This window comes from Aptenodytes patagonicus, chromosome 5 (genome assembly GCF_965638725.1).
Source record: "Aptenodytes patagonicus chromosome 5, bAptPat1.pri.cur, whole genome shotgun sequence".
Classification (NCBI taxonomy): domain Eukaryota; kingdom Metazoa; phylum Chordata; class Aves; order Sphenisciformes; family Spheniscidae; genus Aptenodytes; species Aptenodytes patagonicus.
This window is the reverse complement of record NC_134953.1, coordinates 23,879,805-23,901,629: the sequence shown is the minus strand read 5'-3', so window position 1 is coordinate 23,901,629 and position 21,825 is coordinate 23,879,805. Positions and strand designations below refer to the sequence as shown.

Here is a 21,825-nt window from a genome sequence, read left to right as displayed (position 1 = left end):
CAGACCATCATGGAAGGCAGAGAGAAGCACTATCTGCACCGTTCCTGAAATGCTTGGGGTAATGCATATCTCTTTCTGTATTACAGTTGCTGTATTTCAAAGAGTACTTGCTGTTATATAATTCCTAAGCAGTTCAAAACCAGCAACAAGTTGTTTCTTTTACTGTTTCTGCCCATAGTGTGTAGTGGTCTCAATTTACAGAAGACACTGGATTAGGGTATTCCCAGCAGCAGACCAGCTGAGACCCTTTGAGTCATGAAGGAGAATGGAAATTCAGGCCAGGTGGCAAACAGCATGCCTAGGACCTCCCGATAAAGCAAGGGGGCAGATGGAACAGAGCTCTGGAATTGTTCTCCTGCTGAATGCACCAGATTAATCTTGCTATTTTTGGGACGTCTAATTTCTTCTTTCACTTGTTTTTTAGTTACTTACTCATACACTGCTTTTGTGCTTGACTATTCTGTTGCAAGGCTGGGTTTAGTAGGATACTTCTTTTTTTTTTGTTTTTCTCCCCTTGGGCAATATCTAAACTCATTGTGGCTTCTGTTTATGGAGATATTTCCAAGCTGATGACAGTTTAATGTTCTGTAATATTATTGGTCTCATGACTGCTTGCGTGAAGATCAGCAGAGAAGGGAGAGCTATAGAAATATCTCTCTCTGATGGAAATGAAACTGTATTTATCATTAGCTTGTTAAGGAAACTTTAAGCTTGTGGAAGGTGACTGGTTGCATGTGTTTGCTTATTGGTTAGGAGAAGGGAGTGATGGGGTGGCTTCTGCCTCTTTGTAGTATCTGCACATCCCAGTTCGAACTGAGAGTCAGTGCTGAATCTTAGAGGTTTTTCTCTTGCTGTTTATTCAGTTTGTGCCTTATTAGTTGGGTTTGCCAGCAAGTAAGTGTCATCTTTTTTGTGTTCATTTGTCTTTCACTGGGAGAAAGGAAAGGGGTGTGTATGGGAGGTTGCTCCAAGTCCTGTTTTGAATCTTATACCTGAGCTGCAGTGCTTGTTTATTGTTGGTCTCATATTTAAGTGAGTGCACTTTTTGTTTAAACCATATAGTTATTTACTTATATTGCTTGTTGTCTGACCATGTGGTTCATACAAGCGGGACACAGCTGTTCAAGTAAGCATTTTTTTCCTCTTAGTCTAACGGGCTTTTAATTTGACATGACTGTGACTCTACAGGAGGTGGAGTTAGACTCCCTCAGCTTATACGGTATGTTGTTAGCCAGAGGAAACAACTCCTGATACTGGGACCAGAATGTATCAGACAACCAAGCCACCTGTAGATGCAGCTTTCTCCTTTCTCTATACTGAAGTCTGCTCTTGAGACTTCAACTCGTACATCTACAGTGTGAAAGACTTGAACAAGCACATACTTGTCTGACTGCTGTCATACCTGCTGAAAATGTTTAAACTTTTACCCATAGGCTTATTCTGATAGGCTAGTGAAGATGTGGAAAAAATCCATTTCTTCATAAAGCTGTCACACTAGTTGTATAGTAGCAGGGTTTCAGGGTGAACCTGTTCCATGCTCTCAACTTTGTGTTTACATCATACTGTTAAGTGTATTTGATATGATCGTAATCCTGCTTCCCTAGGTAATGTCAGAGATGCATAAGCACTCTGTGATTGCTTGGCATGCATGTCAGTGGTGGTTGTTGCACTGCAGGAACACGGTGACTTAAGCCCATGCTGCATCAGCCAGCTCAGGACATGCTCACGTGTCATGTTATGTGATCAGACAATCGTCTTCCCCTGTAGTGTGGTGCTGCGTCCATCTCTGGAATCTTTCTCAGAACAGAGTAACTGCTTCCTGACAAAGATGACAAGTAAAACCTCCACCAATTGACGTGTTCCCGTACCCCCACGATAAGATGCAGCTAGCTGTTACTCCCTGCCTGTTGAGTACCAAGTGTATACGGCTGGTTTGTCCTATCTGCCTGGAAAGGCTGGCTAGTTCTATTTGTGGCTCCAGATAAAAGCTGATAAAAAAACCAAAGAGCTGAAAATGGTGTGGCCTGTCCCTCAGAAGGTGAGCTCTGCTGGCCTCCAGATAGGCAAAGAATCTCAGGCAGTCAGCAGCTGACTCGAAGCTGGAGTTAACAGGGGAGCGATGGACAGGAGAGGGATAAGACACATTTAGGAGTGCAGCTCCAGGAGCACTATTCAGAGCAGTTGTCTTTGGCTGTTTTATAACAAAGTCGCTTAACCTTGCTAAGGAATTAGTGTTGTGTGTTACAAATGCAAGTTTAATAGGATTCTGCATTATCTCCAGTTGTAATAAATAAGTTTTAATTTCTATTTTACCAGGAGGACGCTACTCTTACCATACCAAATTATTAATGGTTACCAGGCAATGGAAGCAGCAGGCTGAGAGGAGGGAGGTTTAGACGAGGAGGTTGGAAGGAGAACAGACCGAGCTGGAGACCTCATTGTTTTACTTTTTGTCTTTAATAAGTATTAACATTAACAAGAATGAATTAATAGCTTATAAAGAAGTAAAAAGTTCTTCTTGTAAAGCATCTATGTACATGAATAACTTTTCTGGAAAAACTAAGACTCTTCACTGCAATGTCTGTTAGATATGTAAATGTGTGTGGGATCGGGCCCTAAATTACAATGTGCATGAGCAGAGATTTTAATATCTCGATTTAAATTGTCTTCTGATACAAATGATAATTTTCTATCATTGTCAGTTGATTACCATTCATTTTACCCTATTGCATGTACTAGGAGAGGAAACTTTGAGGTTACCAGAATTGCTATAATAAGACTTTATTATTAAGCCTGTGATTCATCTTCGGGATTAGAGGGATGCTGGTTTCAATACACTGTATTGCTTAACAGAACAAGCTTTAAGCTTTCATGGTAACAATGTAAAAGTTTACATAGCTTGATTTTGGTACATGTAGAGATAGGTTGCATTATCTTAACAAGGTAATGTAGTATTTGTGGTAGGAGTATTTCGAATAGTAGACAGTGTCCCTGTTCTTGATGTCGAATATAAATTGGAAAACATAGTTAGCTTCCATATAGTAGCCTAAACTAAAAAAAAAAAAAAAAAAAAAAAAAAAAAAGTCATAAATAAGCAGTCCTGCCATGAGAATATGGATGGTGTACTAAAGTTTTCTAGTCCTCACTATGTGGCATAAATGTCTGTAATTTGATTAGGCTATGCCAGGTGGAAATGTTTCACTGTGTATGAATGTTTTACATGCTGTAATGGTATCAGGTATCAAAAGGCAATTACCAGCTAATGTTCTTGCTAATTATAAGGCAAAGCCAAGTCTCGGCATACAGGAAGCATTCCACAAACCCAGAGTATCCCACAGAGACGAAACTTTTAGCTTCTATTAAAACATTGTTATAAATCAGCATAAAGCAGATTCTTAATTATGGAACAAATGTGCTAATTTTCCTCTTTCGAGTTAGATGTCTTTCAAGCTTATTTAGGAAAGCCCACATCAATATGTACTTCCAGAATCCTTTGTGGTATGTTTAGGTTCCAGGCACGGGTCTGTTTCTTTTATGTGATGACTTTTGCAAGGCTACATCATCTGTAGTTCAGTGAGCTTGATGGGGAAGGGGGAGGGTTCCTAAGTTTAGATTTTGGGATGCTCTGTAATCTTTCACTTTGAACTGGATCTTCCTCCCTTGAAAGACTGGGAAGAAGTTAGGGTTGTGTAAGCAGACACTGTATCAACAGGCTGGAATGTGTTTTAAATCATTAGTTCTTTGACCTTTGATCTGTCATCAGATTCCTTTAGTGGCGGCAGAAAGAGGCTGCAAACTGGCTGCTGGGTAGTTAGTGCTATTAATAGTTCAGTGTCAGTGGATGGAAAGTTTAAATATGAGGACATTCTTGTAGTAGGTATCCAGTGCAGTGTTTGAGAAGATCTCTGCATTTCCACAAATACTTCTGAAAAAGAGACTGATCTGTGGACACGGTAAAGTAACTGATGGATAGAATGTGCTCTTTCCTGAGCATCGGGAAATTATACGAGGTCCCTTGAAGCTCTGAATCACTGAACCAAAGAGCCTTCTTTATATAAAAGCTCTCCAGGCTTGTAATTCTCTTTCAGTACACCATGGTTCTGCTTGCCAGCTTGTGAACTCCCCTTTTCAGCTTGGTTATTGAAACAGCCTTTAACATTATTAAGTCTTTTGATTTTTCTCAAGAGTGTTTGTATTTTCATTTTTTCCTAAACCTGAGTGTCCCAGCTTTCATTTAAAGAAAAGGGCATTTCTAGTCATTAAAATATAAAACATTAGAAAATATGAACATGAAATGCTCTAACAGCAGAATACAAATAAAAAGGACAGAAATGTTACAATATCCTGGTTTGGATAGTCAGGACTTTAGGGATCTGACTCAAGATCTTGAAGGATTACAATGCTACTTCCTTTATCCATGGTAGAAAGTGCCATGGAAGGGAATGAGGAAGGGAACCCAGACCTGGATGCAGTACTCCAGGTGGGGTCTCACCAGAGCAGAGTAGAGGGGCAGCATCACCTCCCTCGACCTGCTGGCCACGCTTCTTTGATTGCAGCCCAGGATACTCTTTGCCTTCTGGGCTGCGAGCACACATTGCTGGCTCATGTCCAGCTTTTCATCCACCAGTACCCCCCAGTCCTTCTCGGCAGGGCTGCTCTTAATCCCTTCATCCCCCAGATGTTTGAGGGCAGCAAATCAGGTTTGAACAGTTTAGAAAATCCAGGGAACAATGGGATTCTGCTGTTCCTGGGAAGCTAACGGAGGTTAAAATTTCTCCCATGACAGGAAATGGGATTCAGATGTGAATTCATGCGTTCAGGTAGCTTGATATGAAAGCAAGCCTGTTTCAGCTGTAAGAGTAACTGCCATTTCTATATTTGCATATCTTAGCTGCTGTGTCTTGAAGTCTGTTCTTTTTCTTGCAGTGACTCCTATTGGTATTTCACTTCAGGTTCAGGTAAGGGCCTGGGAAGTTTGCTGTAAAATAGGCTGGTTTCCTGCAAAATGACCCTAACCCTCCTGTAACCCATAAGCAGCAGGGAGAGCTCTGTCTCATTAGTGGAAGTAGCCTTTGGGATGGCAGTAGGCTGTTTCAGGGGTGCAGCAGATTTTAAACTATATCCAATCACTGGGTAGTGAAAGCCACCAGTCATCCTCAACACTTGTGGAAAACAGTCTCCGTAACAATTCCTGAGGATCCCTTGCTCCCTGCTGAAGAGGCACGGTGGGCGAGGTGACTGTGGGCTTTGACAGTAGATCTCAAACTATACCCATAGTTCTACCTCACACTGTTCTCCCATCCTCTGACCCTTTCCTGCACTTCTACTTGTTTTCAGTAGCAATGTCCTATTTTATTTGGGTCTTTTTTTCATATAAAACACTGAATTGTTAATTTTTGCTTTAGATGTTGACAGAAAAAAAATCCCAAGCAGTTTCATCCCATTCTGAAGTGGATCCTTGTTTTGTTCTTGGAGATTTAATGCTATTAATGGCAATTGGTTGACACTGATCTTACTTTAGTTGGGCCTGAGGTCTCTTTCAGTGACCAAACATTTGACAGGAAATTAAATTAATTGCACTATTTGGCTGATGTTGATGAATGCTGACAGATGCCATGTCAGATTTTAACAGGCTACTGGATCCCTTTGAAAGTAGAGGGCCAGCAGGATGCTTTACAGGTGCTTGATGAGTGGGGCAGAGCATCCTTATGAGACTATGAAAAGGTCCTTGCGTTTGTTGTCAACATATCCTTTGTTTGCCTGGCTTGTTTCATAAGTCTATGGATGAGGCAGATTTGTGTTTGTTCTATTCTTACATCCTTGGTTTTCATATTTATAAACTTTTTAGAGAGATCTCTCACCTAGATAGTAGTAGCCAAGCTATCCCAGGCTAAACTGACATTTTTCCACTGACTGCATTTTCTTCAAGGTTCATTTCCCAGACCTGTAAATGACTTTGATCTCCACCTAGTGCTTAGTTTAATGTGAAAGGTGTTTTAAATGGTTGAATGATTCTTGCCATTGTTTCCATCATGGTGCACAAAACATTGATATTTCAGTTGGGAAGCTGTCACATTGCTACATTATATATGGCTGTTGTTTGCTTGCTGTTGAGCTCAGGTACTAGCTATTGTCTGTTAGACTGCTGGAAAGACTGAAATGGTGGATGAAGTTGCTAAGCTACTATCCATCATATTTGAGAAGTCATGGCAGTCCAGTGAAGTTCCCACTGACTGGAAAAGGGGAAACAGAACCCCCATTTTTCAAAAGGGAAAAAAGGAAGACCCGGGGAACTACAGGCCAGTCAGTCTCAGCTCTGTGCCTGGGAAGATCATGGAACAGATCCTCCTGGAAGCTATGCTAAGGCACATGGAGGACAGGGAGGTGATTTGAGACAGCCAGCATGGCTTCAACAAGGGCAAGTCCTGCCTGACCAACCTAGTGGCCTTCTATGATGGAGTGACTACATCAGTGGACATGGGAAGGGCTACAGATGTCATCTATCTGGACCTCTGTAAGGCCTTTGACATGGTCCCCCCCAACATCCTTCTCTCTAAACTGGTGAGGTATGGATTTGATGGGCGTACTCTCTGGTGGGTGAGGAATTGGTTAGATGGTCGCATCCAGAGGGTAGTGGTCAACGGCTCAATGTCCAGATGGAGACTGGTGACGAGTGGCATCCCACATGGGTCTATATTGGGACCGGTACTGTTTAATATCTTCATCAATGACATAGTGGGATCGAGTGCACCCTCAGCAAGTTTGCAGATGACACCAAGCTGAGTGGTGCGGTTGACACATTTGAGTGACAGGATGCCATCCAGAGAGACCTGGACAAGCTTGAGAAGTGGGCCCCTGTGAACCTCATGAGGTTCAACAAGGCCAAGTGCAAGGTCCTGCACCTGGGTCGGGGCAACCCCCAGTATCAATACAGGCTGGGGGATGAAGGGATTGAGAGCAGCCCTGCCGAGAAGGACTTGGGGGTACTGGTGGATGAAAAGCTGGACGTGAGCCAGCAATGTGCGCTCGCAGCCCAGAAGGCAAAGAGTATCCTGGGCTGTAATCAAAGAAGCGTGGCCAGCAGGTTGAGGGAGGTGATGCTGCCCCTCTACTCTGCTCTGGTGAGACCCCACCTGGAGTACTATGTCCAGCTCTGGAGCCCTCAGCAGAAGAAAGACACGGACCTGTTGGAGCGGGTCCAGAAGAGGGCCACAAAAATGGTCAGGGGGATGGAACACCTCTCCTATGAAGAAAGGCTGAGAGAGCTGGGGTTGCTCAGCCTGGAGAAGAGGCGGCTTCAGGGAGGCCTTATTGCAGCCTATCAGTACTTCAAGGGGGCTTATAAAAAAGACGGTGGCAAACTTTTTAGCAGGGCCTGTTGCAACAGGACAAGGGGGAATGGCTTTCAACTAAAGGGGGGTAGATTGAGACTAGATATAAGGAAGGAGTTTTTTACGCTGAGGGTGGTGAAACACTGGCACAGGTTGCCCAGAGAGGTGGTGGATGCCCCATCCCTGGAAACATTCAAGGTCAGGGTGGACGGGGCTCTGAGCAGCCTGACCTAGTTGAAGATGTCCCTGCTTATTGCAGGGGGGTTGGACTAGATGACCTTTAGAGGTCCCTTCCAACCCAAACTATTCTATGATTCTATGAAATATAAGCATGTCAGGTGCAGACAGGAAAGTTTCCCCGGTGAAGTATTGTTTATATCTCCAGTGTTAAGGAGAAAACCAAAGAAAGCTGACCTCGTAGGACTAAAGGCAGTGTCATGGCATTGATTGGGAAGTTGATTAAGTTAAAACTCTGAGCTCATCTGAAACTCAGTCATCACTACTGATTTCAGTTGAGTGAATGCTTGCATTAAATGCTTAGGGGTTTCACTCAAGTACCCCACTGAGAATTACTTGTGTCATAATGACAGCGGCACTCAGTAGTCATGCAGGCAGAGTGTTTGAAATGGAGGGTCAAGGTTTTTCAAGGGAAGAGGAGGAGGGCCTGGCTGGAGGGTAGAGGATGCTTCTCATGGGGATCCCAGACCAATTTAGGGGAAGAGGGGAGAAATGCAGTCTCATCTTTTGCTCAGAAGGTGTTTTAGCTGCTAAACCTTTCTTCCAGCTGGTGACTAGATAACAAAGCAGATCTTAACATCACCTGTATTTGTTCCATGTATATAAAGCTCTTTTGACTTCCCAGGGTTGTTTCTAAAGTGAATCTGTTGAAATGAGAAGATTCCAGAACGACTGGGAATGCTGGACACAGTTCCAAATAGCTTGGATCAAAATGCATCTCTTATCAGTGTACGGCAAAAAAAAATCTCCGGTGACAGGAATGTGACAAACAGTTGTCAGGATCTCTGTTACAGCTTTTGCAAAAGCGGTATGCAATTTCTTAATGGTGCCTTGTAATCTTTCTGCAATAGTAGTGCTGCAGCAAGGCTTCTGAGATTTACCATTCTCATGTGGTCTTCTGATGATACTCTGACGTACATTCATTCTTTAAGTGGCTTAAGGAACCGGAGGTTATGCCATCAAGAAAATTGTTGATAAGAGGAATAGAACAAAGGCAGAGAAAGACTTAGATCACTTGAAATGTGGAAACTTTAAACTTTAATAAGAACATGAACATTACTTTCATCAATACAGGATTTGTTAAGCTCTCTTAGGCAAAAAAAAAGAAACAGATTTTTCCCGTGTACTTGTTCAGATGTAGATGATAAACTGAAACATCGCCAAATTCCTTTCTACCTTCAGACAAGAAATCCATTATGTCCTAAGAAATAAATGTTGTATGAATATTTTCGAGCTTGAGAACAGCACCATTATTCTATGAAGCTTTGAAATACAAGAAAGAAATAAAACCCCAACAGGAAATTGAATTTGCACCTTATTTAATGCATGGTGACAAAGCAGATCATTAGACTTTTCTTAATGAATAGTATTCACTTCTGCAAACTGAGAGCCCATGCTCATAGAGTCTGCTTGTGTGGTTTTGTTTCTTCAGTGTTGAAACAATTTTTACTTAACATCAACATGGAGTTATTTTACTAAGGGCCTGTTATTTCAACTCTCACTGACAATAACCCTGTGGAAATCCTACATAATGCTCAGTAGGATCAAATCCTACTTCCATTCACTTTGAAAAAATCTGATCTCTTCATTTTCATCACATCCGTTAAAGCTTGGAAGTGACTCAGCTTAAGAATGATCCAAATCCCTTGGAGATCACAGCCAATTGGATTGCTCTTGAGCAGCTGCCTTTTGTCATAATAGCCCAGGCTTGCATACACAGACCCTGTAGCTTTGAGAGCTGACAGCAGCACTGACAGTATCTCCAATCTTTTTGTGCTCCAAGGATGCAAAATAGTAGCTCCAGAGAGTAGTTCAAGAGAGAAAAAGCTTGTGGGTCTGTGTTTTCCATACAGTGTGAGGCAGGACTGTATTCCAGCTTATTCCGTTCACAAGAGAGGCAGGATGGTCTGTTTGGAATATGAAATCCTTTGATATACAGACTCTGAGAAAAAGGCTGAGTTCCTCCAGGAGCTGTGGAAGATAATGGTTTTCTTTTTTTATTTAAAGAAAAATGCTGATTTTTTTTTTTTTTTTTTGTCTCTATGCTTGTGGTACCTCAGGGAATAGAAATGCTCCCCAGCGTCTCCTGTTTCAGAAGGGAGGTTCTGGTCACGTAAACCAGAATTTCTTCCATCGTATTGAGGACGAAGGGTTCTTGGGGAAATGTTATTCTCCTGTAGAACTATTTCCATGTGACGGATGTTTACAGAATACCTCTTGCTTTTTGCCTTCTCAAGCATGATCTGTACATCGCTATTGGCTCCACTAATTAATTCTTTTGAAGTTGTTTTTCCTGTTAGCATAGGAAAAACCAAAATAACATAATTTGATGTTTCCTATTAACTGTCATCATTTTGGTATTCATTTTTCTTTGATGATATGATATTTGTATCATAGCAATTGCCTAGATCACAGTATTAGGATTTATTGTACATATGTAATGATCACGGTTGGTTTCTCTTCATTGCCTCTGCTGTTTGTGGCATGAACGATGCTGGGCAGATGGTCTTTCTTTTTAATAAAAACAATTGCAATTCATGCATCTTTTTCTGTGGTATTTCTGCAGTGGTCATAAATATGTGTGCTAAGGCAATATGTTTAAGCTTGAGGAGATTTGTTGTCAGAACCATGACTTCTGCACAGCTGCAAAAAGGAGGAGAAAAAAGAAAAAAGCTGTTTAAATCCCTTCCTTTGTACGCTGCATTGTACACCAAGTGTGGATACAGTCATGTTCATCCTTTCTGATTTGATCTCTGACTTGAAGTGAAAGCAGCCAGCTGGAACAGCATTTTTCCAACCATGGATGTTAACAGTCTGGGTGACCCTTGTTTTGCCCATGTAGCTTAAAGCTGTGATCAGCGATAGGAACACATGTGCTAAATTGACTGCAAAAATCCATTGTAATGTGGGGTTGCCAGGACTTGTCTTTAATTCTTGCAGATTGGTGTGTGCTTCCTGCTGTGAGTATGCCAAAGATGATGAATCTGCTGGTGGTTCACATCATAAGCAGTTCTGCTTGTGTCTTGCCAGTATGGGAGAATTTAACTCATTCTGAGTTATTGACAAAAAGAATAAGAGCTTGGGTGGAAACGAGACTTCATAAAGAAAAGAGCAATAGAGGGAGCTTCTTTTTAATAATAGTAATTACTATCTTTAAAAGACTTGCCAAATAATTTATCTCCCATTTTTGTTGCTAGGCTTGAATCCCTGTGGCCACACAAAAGGGATAGAGCTTAATAATTGTGAGTGCATGAACCCTTTCATTCAAAGTTTGTAGTGTTTTTTGCAAGCAATGATCTGCCACAGACCTCTGTATGATATGTTGAAGCTGGATTTTCAGAAGAAGCTAGAACAGAGGTTGCATTGAAAGTTACTTTTGATCATCCTACCTTATTAGACCCATTGCTTAGCAGGTAAAGAGGGCCATAATGACTAAACAAGTTTTTCAAAAGGTGTCTCATTGGCAGAACTGGGGAGCGTAGTAAAGAGCCAGAGAGTTCATATATGCAGCTTCTGAGGCAGATCCAGCAGCATGCTGAAATTATATATAGACTTGGTTGTCTATATATTTAGCTACAAGCTAAATTACAAATTGTAATTTAAGTAATCACATAGACACGAGTACTCCATAGCCCTTTATGAAATTTACCAGCTTCTGAAGCATCTAGTATTGACCACTCCATGACAATACTCCATTTCATACACTGTAACCACAGGATCTGACAGTCTGAATACTGAAGTAATCCCTAACAACTTTTAGACATTAAAGTAGAATTCTCAGTTACTCCATGATTTAATTGTAAGGATCCACCAAAGGTAACTTAGAAAAAGCAAACCTATTGTAAGTAGGCCTAGGTTTCACCTTTGGACCTCCAGTGGAAAATGTCTAGATGGTCCCCAACTCAGGAAGAGTCTAAGGTGATGTGGTGTAGAGGTCACAGTATTTTCTGCCTAATGGTTACATGATATTGTACCGTTATTTGAAAATAATATTTTAAACAAAATGGAGATCAGTAGAAGAAAACAGAAGAATGAAAGAGGTTTTTTTCTAGAGGTGTACCTGAAAACCAGCTTGGAGCATTTTGCTCTCCATAGTAGAGCCTTAACAATAGTTCTCTGTAATTCTCCTAAGTCACCGATAATTGAGTTTTGGCTGCTTGTGGATTTAATGCCACCATGAAATGTAATTTGTTTGCACATGGAATATTAACACTGTTATATGCAGAAATGTGAAACCAGAAAAATGCTAGTACTGATAGTGCTTTAATTCTAAGCTGCATTTTAGTGCATTCTGTTTATTGTTATTCTATTAATTATTGTTACAGTAACAGTCATTAGACCTCTGGGGCTTCGCAATGGGCAAACAGAGAATTTGCAGTCCCTGCCTGAAACACCTTGCAATTTTAATTTTCAAGGCAGGTAGCTAATAAGATATTAGGCCATTATAACGGGGGAGAGAACAAATGTTGTGCACAATATCAAGCTAGGAATTTGTGGTAGAGAGGTGAATTGAACCCAGTTCCCCTGGTAATCTTTCTGTATTTCATATTTTAATTTTTCAAGGACTCTCTAACTGCAGGGACCTAGAATGCTGCTTATTTATTTTTCCTTAATAATCAGAATTTCTGATATTTGATATTTCTGATATTTGATCTGAATGTACTTGAATGTTATGAAGAGGGATGAGATGGAATTGCTTGCAGAGTAAGAGTTAAGCTAGCATCCTAGACTGCTGTGAAGAGTAGTTTCTCTTACTGAATTACACAGATACAGCAATATACGGAGGAGCAGTAGGAGTGACTGAAACCAAAATGCCTGGGATCAGCCATGTATATATTTGTTTAAGAATTAATCTAGCAGCTCCTATTTATGCTTTCTCACTGTGGTGAATAAAGAGGACTTTTTAAAGCTCGCATGAAGCAAGTAGTATTTTTGGTGCTACTGTGGGACGTTAAATAGGTAGGTTCAAGTCCTTTGTTCAACTCAAGCTAAAGCCGAAATGTGAAATTCAGTCTCCCATCTCCCGTGGCACTTTCTCTTCATATGGGTTGGCTGTTATAGGATGGATTGCTTTCTGTCTCCTGTGTTGACCAGAAATGCCAATGTAGCATTATGAATGTTTCTTAAAGCAAAGCAGGCACCTGGTTGTGATGTATTTTGGTTTGGGTGAATAAGCATTTAACAGTGGAAAAACTGCCAAGTCACAGAAAACCTTGACTGGTCCTTCACCCTTTTACTGATATAATTATTCTTCCCAGTAAAGTTGTACATAGCCACAAGTCTATATCCAAATATTAGAGTTGTTTATCTAATCCATGAAGTACAGGGAGTATAGTATATAAAAGACTAGCACAAGACCAATGCAGATTAGGCACTCAAAGGTAATAGTAGTTCTCAGGACATTAATTTGTTCAGAATACAGGTGAGGAATACTCTTCCTATTGGCTTTATTCAGTGTCCAATATGCTGTTGCATAGTTTGGTTGCATGTATCATGAAGTGTATATAGTGGAGATGTGGCTAGATTTTTAATGCTTGATTGTCTCTTCACTGCAGCTTTCTCCCAGTATTTATGTCTAAATTAATACTGTAAAATCACCCTGAACATTTCAAAGATCATACTTTTTAAAGCAAAACGAAGAGTATTGATGCAGCGATGGTGAAGCAGCTCAGTGTTACCTGGGGACTGGAGGAGTTAATCTAAACCATACGTTTCTAAAATATTAATTGTTTCAAAAAGAATCAGTACCTTGAAAGCTTCTTAAAGCACATGGTTGCAGGAAAAATGTATGCTAGTGTATAATATAGTAAAATCTGTCCTATTTAGGGACTCATATCTTCTGCTCACCTCCAGTCCCAGAAGTGAAAGCAAGATTGCATTGGTACAAACAACTCTGATAACATGATTAACTGGATGATACGAGGTAACTGAGGTCTTGGCAAGGACCAAGTACGTGAAAGTTATGATTATGTAGATTCCTCCAAGGAAAGTTTTTATTACAAGCTCTTTTGTAGCCAGAGAATACCAACCATCTCCTGGGATGTCAAGGCATGTAGTGACAGGAGGAGAAAGCAAAAATCTGATAGAAGGGAGCGAGACCGCCAGGGTCATCTCATTTGTCAGCAGCAGACTGTTGCTGACATCCTTAGTAGGTATATTTTTCCAATCTATCTGTGTGGTTTTTTTTCTTCCAGTGTGTGGCTGTGACTTGGCACAAGGCGGCTTTTTCATTAAGAACGGGGAATATCTTTGCACCTTGGATTACCAGCGCATGTATGGTACCCGCTGCAATGGTTGTGGGGAGTTCGTGGAAGGCGAAGTAGTGACAGCTCTGGGAAAAACTTACCATCCAAGCTGCTTTGCCTGTACTGTTTGCAAGTAAGTCATCCGTTTTCAACTAACATGGCGTGAACCCAGTATGAGGACAACAGGGAGAAAGGTATCACCATGAGACACAAGTCTCAAGACGTATTTCCCTTTGGGAAGCATTTGTTTGGAAAAGATCTGCTACAAGTCTGACTTTGAGGGTCTTCAAAATACCACTCATTTATTTGGGGGACACAGCTTCTCTGTTACGTATAGTTCCCTGTTCTCAGAAAGTTACTCTCACATTAAGTGAATTAAGTATCAGGCTTACACGTTAAGGTAATGGATATGGGTTGAGTTGAATTCAGGTGATCAGCCCAGCTTGATGGGAGAAATGAGGTAAAGCAAAATTCTGGATGCTACAATAGAGAAGTCATTTGGGCTATAAGAACAGTTAAACAATTGAAAACATACAGAAGACTCATTTTCATGTCATGTAAGAATGCATGGCTTTGGGACAATTGTGATCCCCGTCTTCCTCCCAAATACAATTTCTTGTCCCCAGTAAGAGAACCAGTCTTCAATTCTACAGGGAATAAAAAGAAGTTAGCTAAGGCTGTGTGGATGGGACAAAAGGTGGCATTTTTAACTTGTATTTTTGTTTAAACTCTCAGTGAGATATTAATTCAGAATTTAGGAGACTACTGGGCAAATCTTCCACGTGCTCTTATAGCCTGCTCATTTGAGCAGTTCTATACTTGAAAATCTCAGCTAAGCTTTACAGCCTAAACTTAACCCAAAGTCCCTGTGCATAGTGTTCTCTATTAGCTGGCTGTAGGCACTGAGACTACACTAGAATTTAGGCTGTCTTAGCATGTACCTTATTGCTATGGTGATGAGTATAATATTTTGGATACACTAGGGGACATAAAGCTTCTGTAAGTTTTTATAGGAGTGGCACATTTTTATAATAGTGAAAGTAATCTTCTAGACATAAAGTGGAAGTAAAGTGATATTATGGTGCCATCATGATTCTACAGAGAGACAACTGTGTTATGCGTATACTTACTATTTACTAAGCTGGAATGAAGACGGCCATCAGGTGGTTCATTTCTGCAGTTCTGAGCCCTGCGAGTAAAACGGAAGTTTTCTTAAATAAGTTTCAGTGTCATGCCTGAGGGACACATAAGAAGCATCAGATAGAGATGTAGGTAGATTTCATAGAGGGAGGACCCAAAAGACAGGGCCTGTTCCTTTGTAGTCTTGGAGGGAAATAATACAGTGGAGTTCTCCAGAAGTCAGAATCTGACAGCACTTGAATTGTCAAACTTAATGCAGGAGGATGACGTGAACAAGAAGGGCAAGAATCTACGTTCTGAGATAGTACCTTGTTGGAGATCCCATCATATGATGCGTCTGAGTATTAGTGTGGCAGACTTGCCAGGTGCCACCCTAATCTTTCATAGCTATCTCTGATGAGTAGTTTAAGTATATTGTCCTATAGCCTGGCACATTTTTGAAGGCCTTTTCTAGTGAAAGTATTTTGATCTTTTTTCCATTTGGTTTTAAATAGTGTGTGAATTTACTGCATGTTGGTAATCATATGATGTGTATGTTTCAGTTTTATTTCCCAAGGACAGTGTGAAAGTAGGTGATACAGTACGAAACATGACATCAATTTTCTGTACACTGACTTGCATCGATCTTTTTATGTTGAACGAACAAAAGATAAGTTATTGGAATAGATTCATGAAATGCAGTATTGCTGCTGCTTTATTTATGGCCGACTTAGGAATGGCAGTGGAAAGAAAACTAGAACAATGCCTTAAACATTTTGTTTTGTGGAAACAAGCAGATGTTCATTTGTTAAGCACAGTTTTGGAGTGAGGTGTTGTGTAGGGGGGTCTGTACTCAGCAGCTAAAGCTTACTAAAGATTTGGAGTTACCAAACCTTCTCATTTTAGTGAAATGCTCATACAAAATGCTGTTCATCCTCTGTTTTATACACCAAATAAGAGTTAACAGCAATCTCAACTTCTGCCTAACACACATTCTTAAAATTTTGTTGGGTTCAGCAAATAATCTCAAACTTCCATAGCACATTCAGCCTTTACCTTTCTCCTAACACCATCTGCACAGGTAGCAATTACAGTGGTGGTTCTGTAATGTAGATACCTATTTTAAATCCAGGAGAATGAATGTGGATAACGCTTCATTTTTTTGCAAACTGCTACATCCACTGTAATATAGTCATATATTTCATTGCTGAATACAGATGAAATTAGTGTACTTATGAGTGACTAGCTCCACATTCCGTGACTAGCTCCACATTCCTTCACTAGCCTCAAGATCAATTCCAATTCTTTGAGTTCTCTTCTGTACCATTTGCTATCTACAACATCACGCTGAGACCATCATAAATGTAGCTGTTGTGTCTAAGCGGATTTCACTGTCGTCTGCTCTTTAGATAAAGTATGTTTGATAACTTTTTAAAACCAAAATACAAGGCGAGTCTAACCTCTGCTCTGCTTGCATCCACAGATTGGATTTCTTCCAGTGCCTGGCTTTGCCAAGGCCACATTGCAGAAACTATTTGGCCTGAGTTTCTGTAAAATATTGATTGCATTGCGGGAAGGCAGCAAACTCAAGGCACAGGGAACAGAGGAAAATTTCTGGCATAACCTTTGCTACAATACATTTTTCTCTTTAACTCTACAGGCGTCCATTTCCACCAGGCGATCGAGTTACCTTTAATGGAAGGGACTGTCTCTGTCAGATGTGTGCTCAGCCAATGTCCTCCAGTCCAAAAGAATTGTCTGCCTCAAGCAGTAAGTATGCCATCTTCTTTCTGAAGCCTCTCACTTTCCCAGGCTTATCAACATTTGGTTGAAACTAACTTAATGCAATCTTTTAGGGTTGTTTTTTTTTTCTTCACCTTTAGAAATGCGAACTACCTCTGGGAATCACCTTTTTTTCTTTCTCCGCGCCCCCCCCCCCCCCCCCTTCATTGAAAGTGCCTGGTACTACAGGTGGGAAGAGACATTTGTACATTTCAATATGAACAAATGACTTTTCCCCAATGACTGGATTTTTAAAAGGGCTGATTTTTCTTTTATAGGCACTGGAAAAGTATCTAATTGATGAAATCTGAGGTTTCAGAGTTGATAGATTCAATTTTTTTCAGATATAATTGCTTAGGTTTAAGTATTCAAAAGAGGACAAAGTCAGAGGAAATTAATTTTCTTCTACTATTTAATACTTTAATTAAATTATCCTTTAAAAGGAGTATCACCAGGATTATGCTTCTCGTAGACTGATACCACAATGATACTGTGATCAGAACCTCAAGAAACCATTATAAAAAAGAGAGAAAGCAAGTTAAGGGGAAAGAGAGAGAATGAAGAAAGTTTGGGAGGGAAATTAACTTGGTTTGCTGTTGGGTTTTAATGCTTTTAAAAGATAATTTGTAAATTACTGATATTAATCTTTGCCTCTAGTAGTTAATTTTTTAAATCTTTGGGGATTTCTGATTCTTCCTCTGACTGCTGGATTGTACTCAGTGCTCTAATCTGCAATGAATTACCCAGTATAGTTTTATAACTCAAAATGGCTACAGATTTCCTTGTGACACTAGGTAGTTTTCCACCGAAGTTGGTTTCCTTCAGGGAGACACTGTGTTATTTTGTACTGGTACTTGGCTTTGAGATCCTAGGATTATACGGTGCAATGTAAAGGCAAAGTTGGATAATGTTTGTGCTCAGCAGATGAGTCAAGTGAATCTTTGCTTATCTGGTTTGCCTGAAAACATGTAATCAGGCACTTAGCAAAATGGAAAATGAGAGACTTTTTTTGTTATTGTGCCCTTCTGTCTGTTAAGTGATACTTTTCCACTCTAACTGTAGATTTGGAGCTGAAAATGCATGGGCCTGAGCAGTTAAAGAAGAATTTAGGAACCTGAAAAAAGCCTTACAAGACTTACAAACCAACATAGAAATGTATGAGGTACTTCAGGCACCCAGACAATCCTTCTGAGACAAAGGAATGATGTGGAAATCGTATCTGAATTACTGATATTTAGGAGGCATAATTGGGAAGGAACTGCAAGGCGTAGGGACCTTGGACAGTACTGACGTTCTTTTTCTAAGCATGTCACACCACTGGTTCCCAAACAACTGGTGTTCAGTGACAGAAGTATCTGGATCACACTACATCAGGTTCTCAAAAAGTGGCACACTTGTCTAGCAGTGTGGCCACTTCCCGGATACATGACTCCAGGTGCCAAAATGCCCCCTAGCAAATGATGGGCTAAAGTTGTCCGATAGTGAGCAAGCAAAAGAGCTGGAAAGGCACTTCCTGATAGCCATAGTCTCTGATTGAATTGCTTCTTGGGTTCCACACTGAAGTCATAGGTAGCAAGGATTATAAAACAATCTTCCCTGCTACTTGTGATGAGATTTATTTTTTTTTTTTACATCAGAATTGGGTCCTGCTAGGCAAACTGCCTTACCAATACACACCGCAAAAGAGCTCCTGCTCGTAACAGTTTAGAGTGTGCTACTTCGCAATCTGCAAGTACCTGCCACTGTGCATCTTTTTCTTTTATGGAGAAAGGCTTGTAGGAAGATACAGTATAGAGTTTCTGGTCATTTTAGAGCAAAACGCTCCAAAACAGACAAATAAAAGTGAGACCAACGTGTGTTTATAAGTTCAGAAAAACTCGATTAAGAGAATACTAATGAAGCATCCTCTGTCTTTAAAGATATGCCAGCTGCTGCTTTAGCTTTGTGCCAAAGTTGACTTAGAAATTGAGAATTCTTTCTTGCTGGCAACGAAGAGTAAATTTTAATTAGCATAAGCTGTTCCATATTGCTTCTACATCTCTCCTGCTGGCTGAATCAGACACTTCAATTTTTTCTAATGCTTTGCCCTTTTTTGAAAGGATTTTTTTTTTAATGCAAGTTCTTTTAGAAGAGAATCTCATTCATACTATGCATCTATGTTATATCCTATATTGCTGTCAGTTTCCCCTGATTACTTCCAGATAGATTACTAGAGGAGACTTTCCTTAAAACAAAGAAAGTTGGGAGTGAGGGAATTCAATAGACTGAAAGTATATCAGGTTTGATTGGTTTATGTAATGTAAAAGGAAGCCTTCTATTCACTAGAATGTCTGCATTAATGTTGACATGCCGTTTTCTGATGTCTGTTACTTCACATAAATGAAAGGCTTATTGACAGCTTTTCTTGGATGATTTCAAGGAAAATCAAATGCCTTTAAATACAAGGGTTAACATCTTGAATAACATGAACCTGAATATTGTTACACTGTTTTATAGTGCACACCAATGAAAATCAGAAGGAAAAATACTGAATAATTAATTTTCCTTTTTTGTTTAATATTATTTGGGTCTATGGTACTTATTTACCTTATTTATATTAATAATATATTTCTTTCACTGCACATATATTACCTGGAACAATTATAGCTATTTTCTTGAAGAACCATTTCAGTGACTCCTTTTTTTAATTCTAATTTTCTAAGACAGTCTTTTTCAGTATACAGATGCTATAGAGTACTCATAATTCATAATTTAGTGAACTCTATTCCTTAGACACTGCTAGATGTATACAGTGCACTAGCTTTGAGATTTTCATTCATTCATTTCATTCAGCAGGAAACCTAATACCAAATACCTGTAAATAGCTTTGCAGACAAATGAAATGGCTGGTAGTCTTTTCTGTTATTGTTTTATTTCATATGACAGCTTGATAAATGCAATGTGATCTGTAAAACAAAGTGACTAGGACAGATGTAGAGCAGCACGGAACCAGGGGACAATAGACAACACTGACTAAAAGTGTGACGTTGATGGCTTGGATAGTTCAGGGTTTTCAAGATTCTGCCAAAGACAGGGAGTTATTTTCTTTAGGTCCCGATAAAGGAGTAATATAAGTAATGTATCCCAGTAATTACTATTTATGTTTTTAACAGTGTCCAGGCTTTATGTACAACATCATGATTGCCTAGTTTGTACTGTCTTAAGCTCTTTCTACTTTCTGTTGTGTTCTAGCTACATGCTAACACACTTGTGTTTGTTATGGTCCATATTGTCTTTCCAGAGAAGCAGTTGTGCAGGCATCTATAATTTCTAAATTTTAGGCAAGACTGCAACTTGTGTGTTGGCGTATTTGGCGGTGGGTGCCCTGCTTCCCACACACCACTCCCCATTTTACCCTCTTTTAATTAAAATCTCGTGTGTTGTATCTCTGTTCCATATATATCAGCCTCATTTCACTGTTCCTCAGCATTTTGTATCGCATATTTAGTGGACTGTTTTTGAAGGCCACCTTTAAAAATCTGCAAATTATATGTTTTTTTTCCTACTTTCATGCTCTAACTCAAGAGTGAAAAAGAGACAAAGCCAAAGTCAAACTTTTGAATTTGTTGTTGGTGGTGGTTTATGTTGTTTGGCGATTCATGGTTTATTGTTTCCATGTTGTCAGAGGAGTGATTATCTAGTGGTTACTTCCCTTGGACCTGGGAATTCTGAGTGTAGCTTTCTGTTTTTTTCATACATGTTTTATGTATCAGGGTAGGTGCTTAAATTTCAAGGGTTGGTTCTCTACCAGCAAAATGAAAAAATAATGCTGCTCTAGCTTACTAGTATGTTGTGGTTATAAGCAAATTGAAGATGGTATGGTGCTTAGATGATGCAGTCCTAAGTACTGTGTTACTACCTGAGTCTTACCTATTGATGCTAAAGTCATAAAAATTAGAAAATTTGTGTGGTTTTAAGCTGTGTAAGGAGAAATTCAAGAACCTAAAGTCTGCCTAAGTCCTTGTTCTTCATTCATGTTAGGGTTAGGTACCTTTGGAAGAGTAGTGTGAGCTTTATAATTTGTCTTTCCAGCATCTTAAACTATTTTATGCCCCTAGCGGCCAAATGAGTGGTGACTGAGAGTACGCACTCCGGATTTCTATTCGCATTAATGTGTGAAGCAGAGGCAAGTAGATTGGCTACGTTAACAGGCTTACCCTCTTTGATACTTCTCCATTAGGGCATTTTATCAGTGAATTCTCACTAAGACAGCTGGTAAGTGAACTGATGCGGACATTTGAACATAAAAATCCCTAGTTTAGTCAGACCTTCGTTTTTAAAAAGTACCACGCTGGCTTGCATTTATTCTTGAACGCACAAGAGGTGTCATGAAAAGTACAGCTGAGAGCAAAGCAGCCGTAGAGAGATCCCTCACACTCGGGGTAGGCACATGAAGTGGTGCCAGCAGTCTGCGCTGGTGGAACTCGAACCAGCAGTCTTCTGGCTCAGCGATCATCTTTGAAATTCATAAGAGACTACATGTCTTTGAACACAGTTTAATACATTTCCCTCTTCCTCAAACAGAGATTCTACCCTTAGGCATTCCACTTCACTATTTCCACGATAAAGCATTTCAGCAAGAAGAATATTATGTTATTTCTCTACCTGAGATTGAGCCCTTTCTCTGTTGGTTCCTTGTCTGGGTGCTGGTAAGGAAGTTTTAGTTATTTCTGATTACCTTTTTGCTGAAAGGTTGGATCATTTTAGTGATGTGCATGAACTAATTAAGAAATTGCATTCCAAATGAAAAGTGGGCTTTCTAGATGGATAGGAAAAAACTCCCTATCCAAAAGAAACTGAAGCGTGGCAATCGCCTAGCAAGAGTTTTCATCTGAAAAATTAATCTTCTTTTAAAATTATGGTGGAGACTTCCACAGTTTCGTCCTCTTCAGTGAAATAGATACTTGTGTCCTATATATGCCGAGATACCCAGTGATGATACTGTTTGGAAAGAAGCACGGGGAAGATACGTTGACTCCTCTTTCTTTGTAACAGTCTCGCCTGTGAGTTAAGAGCATTACAGTACAGCCAAGACGTGGACCAGAGCTTTCAAAATGGCCAGTGTTACATGT

General features: G+C 40.0%; 1 protein-coding gene across 11 annotated transcripts in view; it reads left to right on the top strand.

Moving 5' to 3' along the window:
• The window catches only part of ABLIM1 (actin binding LIM protein 1), a 167,151-nt gene that overhangs the window by 51,922 nt on the left and 93,404 nt on the right, over nt 1-21,825 (top strand). For all 11 annotated transcript variants that reach the window (XM_076339087.1, XM_076339086.1, XM_076339085.1 and 8 more), the window contains 2 exons: nt 13,763-13,946; nt 16,593-16,702. In XM_076339087.1, the coding sequence (XP_076195202.1) occupies nt 13,763-13,946; nt 16,593-16,702 (294 nt within the window). The remainder of the gene's footprint in view (nt 1-13,762; nt 13,947-16,592; nt 16,703-21,825) is intronic.